Source organism: Myotis nattereri (assembly GCF_964212035.1).
Source record: "Myotis nattereri genome assembly, chromosome: 6".
Classification (NCBI taxonomy): Eukaryota; Metazoa; Chordata; class Mammalia; order Chiroptera; family Vespertilionidae; genus Myotis; species Myotis nattereri.
In genome coordinates, this window is record NC_138081.1 from 87,538,484 (window position 1) to 87,554,407 (window position 15,924).

Sequence of the window (15,924 nt, forward strand, 5' to 3'; positions counted from 1 at the left end):
CTTGCAGGGTTCTTAAGGGACTGAAAGAATGTGTAACTGTTTTACATATTTCCTGACACATAAGTGTTCAGTACATGCTGGCTCTTTCAATTTTTAAGAATTATAATTAAGTGTTCTTTTGTGACATACCAATCATGGATTTGATTTTATTTACTAGAGGCCCAATGCACAAAATTTCCTTCCCCCGGCTGCCGGCACTGGCTTCTCTCTGGCACCTGGGACCCAGGCTTCCCTCGCAGCCCCAGCTTCGTCCAGAAGGTTGTCCGGAAGAATGTCCAGTCTAATTAGCAAATTATGCTTTTATTATTATAGATTTTATTTTATTTTTTCTAATCAGGGATTTTAAATCTTATAGAATCACTAATTGCTACTCCAAGATCTAGCATTTTTGTTATTCAGTATATATAAGTACTACATTCCATGAGTAAATTTTAAAAGACCACCACCTTTTTATACAATATTTTTATTATTCCCTATACCCAAATAATAATGCCTAAAACTGTTACCTGCAGTATACAAAAGGATTACTTGCAGAAAATCTTATAAAATCGTGGATTCTGGAATGACAGTGGGCATCCCGATTATTTCAGGAGTTTGAAAAAACTAGAAGGGGTCAATGGGGGAAGAGGGGGACATATGTAATACTTTCAACAATAAGAATTAAAAAAAAAAACCATTTCCCTATGTGACATTTTATAGCCAATATATTATTTATGGATTCTGCCTTCACATAGTAATAACTTTACAAAATTATTGATAATCCTTTAGTTAAGAGGCAGCCGCCAGTACTCGGTAACAAACAGATCGTCCACACAGAGATAAGAACGACGTGTAGTCGTAGAGAAGAGGAACGGAATGCTGGCCATCACTAGCTCCGGTGAGGATGGTAAGGCCCAGGAGATATCACAGCTGAAGAGAGCAGGTGCTGGTGCAGTCAGAAGCTGCTTGTGAAGGAGAGGGAGTCGTGGTTCTCCCTTCTTCCAGGGGCAGGGAGGCCGGAGGGGAGCAGAGCCATCGTCTCTGCCCAAGTGGACTCTAGCGTCAGGAGGAGAGGAGTGGGGACAGAGCTGGGCAGAGCTGCGGTGGAGGGGAAGCAAGGTCATGAGAGTTAAAGGCCGGGAGTCAGGGAGGGAAAGGAGGTGCCGCCGGGTTCTCTCCTTGAGCCAGCTCCCACGCCCCATGTGGTGTGCGCTGTTTGGTGTCAGGCTCAGCCTGTCTCCTTGGACCCCAGGTAGGGCCGCCTTCTGTGCATGGAGCAGCAGGAGAGCTCCGAGGCTGCAGCTGACTGTCTTCAAGGTTTGCCAGCAGCAAAACAGGGCTCTCGAAGGAGTGGGGTGGAAAGAATTAGAGGGAGCGTTCACCGCCTTGCTCCTCCCCTGCCTGATTCTGGGCCTCAGCGTCCTCCCCTGTAAGATGGGGCAGTGATACCCTGCAGGATGGGACAAGGAGGAAGTGTGTGGTAAGTTTTTTGAGTTCCCCTCACAGTGCCTTGTGGTAGGTGTCTGACAAAGTTAAATTCCTTTCTCCTTTGCAGCCCCTGTGGTTGCATTTGCAGAACAGAGCATGTAGGATTCTACATGCTTTCTAAAGGGTGAAACTACCACTCATACAGAATTACTGAGAAGAGTGTGCATAATGCTTCCTGTATCTCAAGTCTCCAGGACCTCATTGGTTTTTGGCAGAGAGAGAGCACCAACGGTGGGGCCAGGGCAGTCCAGCAGCGGGCACTGAGGGCAGCCTGTGCCACAAGTCTGGGCGCTGCTGGGAGCCGTGGGCAGCAAGCTGGAGGGGAGCGACATGCCCAAAGGCCTAAACACAGAGCAGTCAGTCTAGACACGTGCCTACAAACCAGGGGTTGCAGTAGAGACTGCTGATCTGTGGGCTGTCTGTGGCTCACAGATATGCATTTTACCCTTAGCTAGCAAATTATTTTTTTCTAGACCTGTTGAAAACATGCTTGTGTTTTTTTCATAGCCTTTTTCAAAAATGGCTTTAGTCAGGGCCTTCATTTTTGCCAAATTCCCTGTCATTTCCAGTTGCCCTAGACCTGGTCATTCTATTTCTGTGTGGTCCTTGAGTTTTTCAGCCCTCTTTCTAGCCCAAGTCAAAACAGGGCACAAGCCAGAGAGCCGGCCCTGGTTGCAGAACCAGGGATTGAATGTGTTCTATCCCTCTATCCCGGGGTTGCCGGGCCAAATGCAGGACTCTGTTAACTTTGTGTGTTAGATAAACAGAAATGCTTTTATTTTAGTACTAGAGGCCCGGTGCGTGAAATTCGTGTACGGGGTGGGGGAGGGGGGGAGGGAGGGCACAGGGGGAATCCCTCTCACAATCTGGGATTCCTCAGGGGATGTCCGATTTCCAGTTTAGGCCCGGTCCTGGCCTATACTGGCAGTCGGACATCCCTCTCACAACCTGGAACCACTGGCTCCTAACCACTCGGCTGCCTGCCTGCCTCACTGCCCCTAACCACTCTGCCTGCCTGCCTGATCACCCCTAATCACCTCTGCCTCGTCCCCCACCATGGCTTCATCCGGAAGAACATCCAGAATGACGTCTTGAAGGTCGTTCAGCTGTCTGGTCTAATTAGCATATTATGCTTTTATTATTATAGATAAGTATGTCCCGTGCAATCTTTTTATTTCCTAAATCTGGCACCCTATTTTATCATTTATAATTCATACCCTGCCACCATAAAGAACTCAGTAAGTGGTAAATGTCATCACAACATTGGGAAAAAGAATCTTGGAAACAGAACATGTTGGCCACCTTGGTAAAAGAGAGAGAGAATTAATATATGTCAGTGTTTGGATGAGATAACTTGATCAAGGCACATCAGTGTTTTAATCTGATACGGGGTAGCGTTGGAAACTGTCGTGGCTGTGGGGTGTTTTCCTCCGTGCGATGACAGATAAGAAGGTAACAGGACTGAGGCCTTGCTCAGTGAAAAACTGTGTCAAGAGGAGATCATTCCCAGGACTATTTTAGGTGGCATCTTGATGTCTTCAAGTGAGAGGGTGCTAAACGCATAATTCTGATAGACTCCAGGCCTACAAATGCAGTGTCCTACCAGGCTCTGCATTCTGTCACCTCTAGGCGAACTTGGCCTCTTTCCTCTCCCATCTTGTTTATTGACTTCTCCCTGAATTGCTCTGCCCACTCGGCGTGTACTTACATGTCCTCTTTCCTCTGGCTGCTCTCCCTTATCTCTCGAAGTCCTGTGACTTGGGGGGACAATGAGGAGGTGGCCTGGAGGAAAGCCAGGTACACTCCTTGGACGTCTGCTACCAGCCACGAGCATCATCGGATGTGATCTCCAGACCATGCTGTGAGGACGGTGTTATTCTTTTCTTTATATAGACTTGATTTTTTTAGACCAGTTTTAGGATCAAAGCAAACTTGAGTGGGAAGGATAGAGAATTCCCATTCTGTCCCCGCACATCCCCACCCACCCCCACTGTTACCATCATGTACCACAGTGGTGGGCTTGTTAGCAGCAATTATTGTTTTTCAAAGATGAAAAAAACGAAGGGTTTGAGAGGTCAGACCTGTGACAGGCCTCAGCACATGTGACAGCTGTTCTTAGCACCAGGCCTGTCCCTGGCCCAGATTCTCCGTCTCCATTTCCACAGGGACATGTCAGTCGTGGGGGAGCATCAGAGAAGTGGTGGCTAAACTGTTGTCTGATACTCACATAGCCATACATCCTTTTCCAATGGAAAGTGAGGGTGTGGGTAAGCTTTGACTTGATTCTCTCACTTTACTCTTTTTTTTTCCTTTCTTTCTCCATTTGCTAGTTCCACCAAAGATTTTTAAAAAGTTGGTACAATGACACTAAAAGTGTTCTGTGTTGAGATTTTATTTGAAAGTTCCAGAAGTTACTTTCATCTGACAATCAAGTAATTTCAGGCAAAGTTTGGTGAACACTACTGTCAGGCTTTTCAAATTGGTTGTTTTTCCCAAAGCATTAACTGTGAGTATAATTTTGAGAGCAAAGGCCATCAATTTCCACTTCAGCAATCAGTGAGGTTGATTGACCTGCCACCTTAGACCTCCCTGAACCCAGACACAGTCCTTCATGTCCTTTAGAACAGCAGGAATGTGTCACTAGACTGAAGACCTTCTCTTTAGTGTCAGATGGCAAGCAGTTACATAAATGATCCAAAGATGGCCTTTGGCCTTGGACCTCTAGGTTGCTCATGTCTTCACTGCAGGCTGAGACTTGTTAACTCCAAACCTAGCTGGCATCAAATTCAAATTTTCACACATCCAGTTATTTTTAAAGTAGCCCAAACAAGCAGCTCTTTAGCCATGTAGACCCTGCCTGTTTTTCATTCCCCGAGAAACCATACCCAGCATTTGCTGGCCCTTGATAAGATAGGGCCTTGTGGTTATAGGACTTCAAACTGCTACTGCCCTTTAGAGTCTTCTGACTCAGAGACTGTCCACTATACCTGCAAGTGGCATCACTTACACATGTCAGCCCCCTCTCTCTGGGAGTTTTCTTGCCTTTCCCCTTCTGGATGATGGCTCCTCCCCTTAATCCTCTGGGCAGCCTCATCCTGGGAGGGACTTCTCCCCTCCTGTAGCCCTGTCCAAGAACCATCCAATGTAGCCTGTTGTGTATGACTTACCCTCATGGCATATCTTCCCTCCCCACCCCCACCCCCCACAGATTAGTCCCCAAATCCATCAGGCAAAGCCCCTACACACACATTCCTGGCACAGCCAAGCTTTTGAGAAAGCCGATATGTAAACTTTCAGAACCAAAGTTGAGCCATCCTGTCTTACATCTGGTGAGACCTTTTGTAGAAAAGGTCTTCATTCTTTCTCCCTCCACCTTTGGATACCAAATAGTTGCATATCTTTATAAAGAGTTTGCATGTACTATATAGTTTGTCTGATTTTGTATAGATGAGCCCCTCTTGTTTGTCCTATATCAGTGATGGTGAACCTATGACATGCGTGTCAGAGGTGACACGCGAACTCATTTCTTTGGTTGATTTTTCTTTGTGAAATGGCATTTAAATATATAAAATAAATATCAAAAATATAAGTCTTTGTTTTACTATGGTTGCAAATATCAAAAAATTTCTATATGTGACACGGGACCAGAGTTAAGTTAGAGTTTTTCAAAATGCTGACACCCCGAGCTCAAAAGGTTCGCCATCACTGTCCTGAATATGTTAGTAGGAAAAAGTAGGAAGCTCTTTCGCATTGCAAAGATCAGAGACATGCTTGAGTTTTTAATAAAAATAGTTATAATGCCTATTATTTATCAAGCACTTACAGTGTGTCAAGTGATGTATTAAGCACTTTACATGCATTATTTTATTTAATCATCATAGTAACCAATGAGACTGATATTTTTAATTATTTACATTTTATGGGAGCTGAAAGTGGACTCAGAGAGATTAATTGCCTCACTTAGGGTCAGTGATTTGAGAGCTCAGATAAGAACCCAGTTTGTCAGCTGCCTACGCCTGTGTCTTGCTCTTCTTCATTCCCCCTCAGCCAGTGACAGGATTTTTCTATAAGGACACACAGGGAAGAAAGCAAACAGTCTCCGCAGCGAAGAGCCATGTTTCATGGAGTGGAGTGGAGGTGATTCATCAACATTCAGACAGCAAACAGCATTGTTTGTCATCCACGGCCGCTCTGCAGGCCTAACGTGATTCCCCGTGTCTGCCTCCCAGCCTCCTCTTACTTTTTTCTCCTTGTCTTTTGTCTCATAGTTTCTCCCCATGGTTTCAGTTGCCCCTTGCCTCCTTCTGTGGCTGTTTCTCTTTGTGTATTTATAGTTATCTGCTTCTACATCACTTTGGCCTCTGGATTCTCTGTCAGTATCTCCCAGTTACACTCCCACATGTAGGGTAGATGGTTAGATTGGTCCATGCGTGGGAGAGAGCTTCACACCTGAGTGCCTCATCTGCAAATCACATGGCCAGCTCTCAGTCGTCTGCCTTTGGGTCAGGTACCAGGCCCTGCACCAGTCAGCTGGGGCCAGGGACCCAGATCACACTGTATAAACTATGGAAATTTTGTGTAAGACCCGACAGCAAGGGGCTGTAAATGAGATTTGAACATGTAGCCGCGAAAGTCAAAAGTTGTGTGAGTTTTTTTAAGTTGAAATTTCTTTTTTTTTAACTTTCGTTTTAAAAATTTAAGTATAGTTGGTATACAGTATTATATTACTTAATATTAGTTTCAGGTGTAAAAGTGATTCGACATTTTTATACCTTATAATGTAATCATCCCACTGTCTAGTTGTGATCATCTGTCACCATGCAAACTTATCACAATATTATTGACTATATTCCCCTTCAACTTTTTCATCCACCCCTCATCTCTCTGGCAACCATCTCTTTGGTCTCTGTCCTGTTTTTGTTTATTTGTTCATTTGTGTGTGTTTTTAGATTCCACATGTAAATGAAACTATACCATATTTGTCTTTCTCTGGTTGACTTATTCCACTTAACATAGTACCCTTTAAGTCCATTCATGTTGTAATAAATGGCAAGATTTTATTTTTTATTGCTGTGTAATATTCCATATATATATGGAATCACATAATCTTTATCCATTGTCCATCAGTGGACACTTAGATTGTATCTTGGCTATTGTAAATCGTGCTGCAATGAACATGAGGGTACACAAATCTCTTCAAACTAGTGTTTTCATTTTCTTTGGACAAATACTCAGGAGTGGAATTGATGAGTCATATGGTGACCTGCCTGGCAAAAATGGTGAGATTTTTAAAAAGATTTTTAATGTGTCTTTTATGAATAACTTAGGATCGTATGAGTAAAGCATCAGTAGGTAAAATATTTGCTAAGTTCAGTTTCTAGCAACAAAAATGTAACTTCAGAAATCAACACACACCTAGAGAAATTTAAGCATATTTTTATTTATTCCTGGCTTTGCATGTCCTTGATTAGGTCAGGTCATAAAATTGAAAACAAACTGTTAGGTACAACAGTAGAGCTGTGCACGACATTTAATTAGTTTTCTTCTTGTTTTCATATATATATAAACATTTATGAGTATGTAGGAAAAAGAGGTTAAGCTTCCATACATTGTCTATTAGATTATAAGCATGATAGAATAATGTACACTTACCTTCTAGTCTTTTAGCATCTTAATATTTATAGTATAGCTGACCCTCAATAAATGACATTGCCTAATTACTCAGCCCTGATGCCAAATGAGAAGAAAGTGCTAATCAAAGAAGTCTTATATAAGTACAGAGTCAAAGGGAACTAATGCTGTTTTTAAAAAATATTTTATGTCTTATATCCAGCTCCTCTCGGTAAAAATAATGGGTTGCTATTATGAAATATTTTATCACTTTCTTTTATTTGTTTCCATTCATACCATTACTTCCACCAATGCAAATATAAATACTCAGGGGGAAAAATTGGCTTCTTTTCAATTTATCTTTTTTCATGAGGGTTTCAGTATTGCATTTGAAGTCCCAATCAGCATCTAGTGTAGGCCTATTTGAATCCTACTTGGGGTGTCAAGTTTTATAACCCTAATTAAATTGATGAAAGACTATAAAACAAAATGAAGGAGCCTGTGAAGAGAGGGGATTCATCCTATCCTCAGTTGGTAGTTGAATTTTAGAAGTGACCTTCTTGTCCTGTCAGCTCACAAGCACACTGAGTTTGGGGAGATTAAATGACTGCATCCCCATAATCCTTAGCTGGTTAGCAGCTTAAATCTGTACAATAAAAGCTAGTAGCAGTTTGATGTTTTCAGATATTTGTACAAGTCATAAACCCGAGTTACAAAGTTGTTTTTACAAATATATGACTTGTAAATTCAATCTCTCTCTCTCTCTCTCTCTCGTCTCAAGCTTTAACACGGTAAACCATCTGCACAGGTCACCAATCACTGTAATTAGATTCCTGAAGAAACCGATCTTGATGCTCCATTCAGGGCATTTGACCACCTTGTTTTCATTTTTGTTTCTAACTTTAACTCATAGAATCCCATGGGATGAGGAACCCAGTTTGAGAAACATGTGACAGGAGCTTTAGAACTGTAGGAAACTAAGCAATTAGTGTCAAATTTTCCCTGGGGGAAAAGCTAAGAAAAGCTAATATATACTACAGAGGAAACTCAAGTAGCACATTGTATAAATGATCATTTTTGACAGAGAAGCAGTCTTCTATGGGAGAGCTTTATGCTCTCTTGGAATCATTAATAGTATATGGCACTAGCTTCCATTCAGTACCGGAGCTGAAACAAATCATGATGGGTTTTTCTGTTCTTGGGTCACATGTATTCCAAAAATTTTTGAATTTATAAAATATTTTTGGAAATTTGCAGGAATGGAAAGTTTGCCAAGTGTTACACATTTAATAGGAGAACCAAATCAAATTCGGATGTAATCTCAAGGTGTTTTTGTGGATTTCATATACCTAGCCTTTCCAGAGGCTCATTGATTTCTATTTCTGTGATGTGGTTTAACTGGTTTCAGCATAGGTTTAAAATTCAGTAAACGTGATTACCCACCATATGCCAAGCCGTGTGCTAGGTGCAGTCACACAGACCATGTTCACATAATCCTTACATACACACCCTGTGAGAGTTCGTGATCCCAGTTTTCCTAGTAAAAAGAGTCTCACAAAAAATGTGACTCATCCCTGATTATGTGACTAAGCAGTGATGTTATTGGGATTATAAGTCAGGTCATTTTACCCTTAAATCTATTATACTTCCCAATAAAATGAATTTATAAGGAGAAAATCTTAAAAACACTGCTTTATATGCATTTTATTAGTTGCTGGAAGAGAAGTCTGATAATCAAAGGAAGATCCTGGTGCTGACTCATTCAAGGAAGGTGATGCCTTGTGTTGGGTAACAGCCTGGTCTTTGGAGTCAGGCCGAACTGAATGGACCCTGGCTCCTCCGCTGTGAAGAAATGCCATGGCGTCGAGTAAAGTTGTTGACATTTAACTTGCACGCCTCAGTCTCTTCATCTACCAAATAACATAATACCACACATTCCACAGGGTTACGATGAGAACTGGATACAATATTGAACGTAGAGCATTTAGCAGAGTTCCCAGCAGGTAGTACAGATTTTTTAAATTAAATTTATTGGGGTAACATCGGTTAATAACATTATATAAATTTTAGGTGTACAACATTACAATTCAATGCCTGCATGCTCACCACCCAAAGTCTAGTTTCCCTCCATCACCGTACACTAGACCCCTTTTACCCACTATGTACTCCCCCACCTCCATTCCCTCTGCTAACCACCATTCGGTTGTCTGTGTATACTAGTATGTGTTTGGGTTTGTTTGATTTGTTTGTTCATTTGGTACTTTTAGTTTTATATCCCACATATGAATGAAATCATATGTTTTTTGTTTGCTTATTTTTGTTTCTTAGAGAGAAAGGAAGGAAGAAGGAGAGAGAGATAGAAACATCGATGAGAGAGAAACATCAATTAGCTGGCTCCTTCATGGCACACACTGGGGATCAAGCCCACAACCTGAGCATGTGCCCTGACTGGGAAATCAAATCAGCGACCTCTTGGGTGCATGGGTCAACCACTGGGCCACACCATCCAGACAAAATCACATGGTTTTGTCCTTTTCTGTCGTACTTATTTCAGTTGGCCTAATACCCTCAAGAGTTCCATCCATGTTGTTGCAAATGACAGTATTTAATCTTTTATGGCTGGATGTTATTCCATTGTATATATTCATCACACCTTTTTTATACAATCATTTGTCAATGGACACTTGGGTTGTTTTCATATCTTGGCTATTGTAAATAATGCTGCAATGAACAAAGGGATCACAAATTCTGGTAGCCATTATTAGTAGCAAATATCCTGAGATAGGAAGATAATGTACATATTGGTTAAAGAAAGATGTTAATTATCATTTTCAGGGACATCTGAAGACTTTCTTATTCATAAAATTGAGTTGATCTCACTGAAGATATTTAGTGATAAATAGCCCTTATATAGTATTTATAACTTTGTGATGCTTTTTAAAGAAATTTTAAATATGGAGCCATATTATAACATTTTCAGAGTATGTCCATATTGTAATTATTGTTGCTAACAGATTGGGAATAGTGACATGAATAAGTTCTATATGGGGGTTAGGGGGAGTCCCTCTTTTTAAAAAATGTATGTAAACATAATTACATATAAATTCTTTGAGTCATTAAAAAAATTTATCAAACTATTATACAATAGTTATACAGCCATTTTGATAAGCTTTTAGAACAATTCCTCCTCTTGAAAATTATTCACTTTCTATTAGAGTTAGTGTCTCGCAGAGTACATCAAAACTTTGTCTATCAGCCAGGAGAAATTAATTTGGTTTTCATTATATATAGATAAGTTAATTTTGTTAAAAATAACAAAAGAAAAGATTTATGCAACTAATGGTGACAGAGAGGTTTGGACCTGAAAACATTCCTGGTACAATGAGTCTGTGTTGGGAATACACAGGGTCAGTCTTCTGTTACATAGGTATACACACATATGTATACTATTAAAGATTGGTTATATTAAAATAAGCAAGTTTTCCAAAATCAAGATATAACCATCGAGTTTTATATTTTTTCCTTCCTTGCAGATATTTAAAAATACTTCTGTATAGATTTGGTCACGATAAATCAAAGTGTTCAAATGATAACCTTGAATATTTGTCTTGGATGTTTGTACTATACCTTGATATTGAAAGTACAGAGAATCTTGTACAAAAGTATGAATTTTAAATATAGAGTCTTTTCAGATTTAATCTGTCATGAGAATGAAATAGATAAATGTAAGAATGGTTTATCCTTTTAAGGATAAACTAAATTTCTCTTGCTGGAAATGGTCTTTTGAAAATGATGTATATCTTAAGTAGGATAAAATGATTCAAAAAAAATCTCCATTTGTAAACATAAAGGGGTGATGTATATATATATGTATGTGCGTGTTCTAGCTTATTCATATCATTGTCACAATTTTAATTAATCGTCTTTTAAACTAAGCAGTGAGTTTTAATATTTTAACCTTTAGGTCTTTAACATATGATCTATTCTGTAGCAAAAACATCTCAAATTATAATCCCATTTTCATTTCTTTTCTCAGATGATGAAACATGCTTGGTATAACTATAAACAATATGCCTGGGGATTAAATGAACTGAAACCTGTATCAAAAGAAGGCCATTCCAGCAGTTTGTTTGGTGAGTAGAATATACTTTGTGTCACTTGTCACAATTCAGTGACAGTAACTTCTCCTAATTGGCTGAACTTGTGGGTGGTGGAGATGTTTGTGTGATCCTTCTGACCACGTTGCTAGGAAACTTGCACACCTGATGGAGTTATCTGCAAAGACCATCCTTCAGACAGAGCACCCGTGCATAGTAGAACCACCTGCATACCTTAAAAAATACCTTCCCGAGATTCTCATCTAATGGTATGGGCGCAGCATCATGATTTCTAGATCCCGAGGTGTCACCCAGCAAAGGAGCATTTGGTCTGCTTCATTACCTACTAAGTAGGCGGGTGGGAGGAAGGGGAGAATCAGGGCTTCAGAGGGAGTCAAATTCCATTTTAGAGTACTGGTTTCTTAGAGCTCTCACTAAACAATTTTAGAGCTAATTCTATTTAAACAGTTTTACACAGGTATACTTTGATATAATCACATTAAAAGGAACGCATTGCCCCTGTTTTTTAGGCCTACTCTTTTCTCGCTAGAGAATGCAGTCACAAATGAAATTTCTAAGAGATTCATTTTCTACAACTCAGAAGAAACTAAAGATTAGTGTATCCATCTATAGCCTGTGATAATTGTTTGACTTCTGTGCAGTTTTTTTTTTAATTTTCCTTCACTGAAAGAATTTTAGACTGTGTTCATTATTACTGTTTATTAATAAATTCAGTATTACCCTCTCCCTTCCCAAGGTTGGCCAATTTTCATTTAAGTATCTGTCAAAATTAATTGATTGAATAAAAATTTTTCTGATATTTTCAGGAAGTATCAAAGGAGCAACAATAGTAGATGCCCTGGACACACTTTTTATTATGGGAATGAAAGATGAATTTGAAGAGGCAAAATCATGGGTTGAAGAAAATCTAGATTTTAATGTGGTAAGTTAAACAGAAGTTGCCAATTCAGTTCTTAAATCTCAGTTAATAGGAATAAATTATGGCATTGGGAAGATATTGTGTTGTACCCTAGCAGAAACAAATAATGCAACTTCTAAGTAGTATCATACTATACTAGAGGCCTGGTGAACAAAATTTGTGCATTGGGGGGAGAAGGGGCGGTGTCCCTCAGCTCAGCCTGCATCCTCTCCAATCTGGGAAGCCACAGGGGATGTCTGACTGCAGTCGGACAGTCGGACATCCCTCTCACAATCCTGGACTGTTGGCTCCCAACCGCTTGCCTGCCTGCCTGCCTGATTGCCCCTAACCGCTTCTGCCTGCCAGTCTGATCACCCCCTAACTGCTCCCCTGCCGGCCCGATCACCCCCAACTGCCCTCCCCTGCCGGCCAGGTCACCCCCAACTGCCCTCCCCCACTAGCCTGGTCACCCCTAACTGTCCTCCCCTGCTGCCATCTTTGAGAGCGTGGCAGTCAATTAGCATATTCCCTCCTTATTGGCTGTGGGCACTGCCATCTTTGTGGTGGCGTGAGGGTCAATTAGCATATTCCCTCTTTATTAGATAGGATTCTTGTCTTCCCTTACTACACAAATATGTATCTTTGTTCATTTTGGGGGCAATTTAAAAGAAAATAGAAATTAATATTTATCGAGACCTACATGTGCCAAGTATTCAAGTCCCACATCTACCCTGTGAGTTAGGAATTGTTTTCACACCTTTACAGATTAGAAATCCGAACCAGGTGATTCGTAGGCTATCTCATTTAGTCTTCGTGAGAACTGTACAGGGAAATGACGTTTTCCCTATTTTTGTAGATGGATACACCAGACCGCACAGCCAACTAACCACGTCACAGATGTGAGTCAACACAGCTGTGTGATCTAACGCTCATACTTTCGCACTTCCTATGTTTAACATTTGTTAAGGGGAGCATAGGGTGCCAGATTGGGAACTGCAGTTTAACAAAAGACCACAAGAGAAATTGAAATAGAGAAGTTTATTACTCACACATCCTGACGATGTTCTAGGCTTGCCCCCAGGAGCCACATAGGACTGTCAAAGCCGAGTACAGACAGACTGAAAGACAGGAGCCCCGTGCCTTTATTAGGCTGGGTAGAGTGGCTAGGAGTTCCCAAGCTAAAGCCAGATTGCTCCATTCAAACCAAAAATAGTGGGGTTTTGATAAGTTCTAAGGGGTACACAAGGGGAAGGCCCTGGGAGGCTGGGGAATCTTATCACAAGGGCTGTCTGGGAAGTCGTATTAGGAACTTGCATTTGCTTGTAACTCCACGGCTGTTATCTAGGCCATGCACTTGTGTGAGGGGCTGAGAGAGGCTGATTTCAGTGTCAGGCACCCACAGGTCACTTGATGGCACAAAATGGCTGCAGAGCAGTCATTCCATGGAGCAGCTTAGCTAAACTCTCAGCAGTATCCAGCAGCGCGGCACCCACTTTCTTGTAAATCAGGCTTCGAAATGTGTTGACTGAATAGCCTCAACTATAAAATTGAGTCAATATATATTTTAAATATTTTTTTAAGAATTTGTATATTTACTATTATTCTTAACAAAACCCATGTACACGAAGGGAAAAGGTTCGGAATTAAGGATGGGGGACACTTCTGCTTCCTGAGAACTTTGACTTGGAAGGAGCAAGAGCTTTCCAAGTAGGCTTTGTAGTCAGGTCAGGTGTCTGTGGGGCTGCTTAGATCTGCAACTACTTCTTTTTTTTTTTTTAAATGTATTTTATTAATTTTTTACAGAGAGGAAGGGAGAGAGATAGAGAGTTAGAAACATCGATGAGAGAGAAACATCGATCAACTGCCTCCTGCACACGCCCTACTGGGTATGTGCCCGCAACCCAGGTGCATGCCCTTGACCGGAATCGAACCTGGGACCTTTCAATCCGCAGGCCGACGCTCTATCCACTGAGCCAAACCGTTTATGGCTGCAACTACTTCTTTAAGAATTCGAAGACATACCAGGTGATTCATTGGCTATCTCATTTAGTCTTCGTGAGAACCGTACAGGGAAATGACATTTTCCCTATTTTTGTAGATGAAGAGGTGCTTGCTTAATCTGCCCCAATCATGCAGCAAGAGCTGTGGTTTGAATAAGGTCTGCCTAACTCAGTGAGCCTGTTTCTCTTGGAGAGGAAATGCCAAGTGTTGAGAAATACATACACTGACAGAATTTGAGTCCTCCAAGGTTAGGTGTGCAATCGTAGTAGCACAGTGCTCATTAAGTGCATTGTTCCATAGGTGTTCCATTAATATTAATTAAATGAATGAGAAGCCAAGCTATGTTGTCCTACTTCCTGACAGACTCCTCTGGAAGACCAGCTGTCAGGGTGCAAGGGTGGCTGTAGTTTTTAATATGGTTGAAATGATCTGGAATTCAAGTGCAGTTGGTCTACTTGTTTTTTTACCTAACCTACCTCCAGAATGGATTGGTGGTGGCTCCTGTTACAGGAAGATTATTAACATAAGGCCGAGTGATCAAGAGTTTCGTATTGGGGCATTTCTAAATCCAGTATTGAGCTTCCTGTTCTATATGGTCACTCTCCAGAAGTATTGCTTACGTAGATCCTCACATGAGAAATATTGAAAATCATCTTCAGTAATGAATTTTATAGACTACTTAGACATTTTCTCCATATAACAATGTCTTATGTCAACTCTTAGAAAAGGCCAAAGCGACATTAAAATGATCCTTAAGAAGCTTTGTTCTGCATTGAGGTAAAGTAATATCACTGCGTGAGAGGCCAGGTATTGAGAATGACAACGGAAAGATGATTAGCTTGCTCCAGACGCTAACTGGCAACACACTGAGATAGTGATCTTCGGCACACACCTGGATTGTACTTTTGATTGTAATGAACACCATATGTTTTAGATAACAGAGATACTTGTGGCAAAAGTGATTTTATTTTTTAAAGTTCCAAACTGTTCTCTTATCTAGTCTGAATGCCACCCTACTTTACAGGGAAACAAGCTGTAGGGTTTGCTATCCAAAGAATGTAAGTTGACCTCAAGAAGTGATTTGGGATTTTCTCAGATGCCTCTTGAGTACTTGGCTTGGGTCCAGAGCTCCAGGCCATACAGCCTGAAAGAAGCGAGTTTTGCCTCAGTATTGCTCTATGGATCGTCTGTCTGAGAGCAGCATTACATCCCAGTGGGGAGGGGGGCACATAACTAAGTTTACTGTCCTGTTGAGTGGAGTTATTCAGTGGTTTCCATCTGAATGCTGATCAGTGCTTGCCTAGAGGGATGGTTTGGGTTTTGGCTTTAAGAGGATATTGAGCAGTTCTCTGACCGCTATTAGTGATGGATTGGACTGCTACTTGAGGCCCTTCTGGACCTACCCGGTAAGACCAACCTATTAACATCGAAAAGATGGTAATTTGTCTGTCTTTGTGAACTTAACATTCTGTTCATTTTAAAGGGTTTTTTGTGTTACTTAAATAGGAAATTAAAAGCCGCTAGGACATATGTTTCACTAAGTTACACTGCTTAATATTGCAGTCTAATCTGTTAAGGGAGTTTTATACATATTCTTAATCCTCAGATGTACCATTTATAAATAAAGGTGTATACTAAGCATATACTTTGAAGTACCATTTATAAATAAAGGTGAATACTAAGCCTAAACATAGGCAAGGCTTATAGGCAGTTACCTGTCTTTAATTAGTGGCTTTGAAAAGTCTCATGTTGTTTCTACCATGTTTTTCAGTAAGGTAAAGCACAGTTATAATACATGTTAGTAGTGGAAAATCATTATTAAACACAGTT

General features: G+C 40.8%; 1 protein-coding gene across 1 annotated transcript in view; it reads left to right on the top strand.

Moving 5' to 3' along the window:
• The window catches only part of MAN1A1 (mannosidase alpha class 1A member 1), a 148,729-nt gene that overhangs the window by 34,404 nt on the left and 98,401 nt on the right, over positions 1–15,924 (top strand). Inside the window, exons 2-3 of the mRNA XM_081094754.1 lie at positions 11,114–11,210; positions 12,002–12,117. Of these exons, the coding sequence (XP_080950880.1) occupies positions 11,114–11,210; positions 12,002–12,117 (213 nt within the window). The remainder of the gene's footprint in view (positions 1–11,113; positions 11,211–12,001; positions 12,118–15,924) is intronic.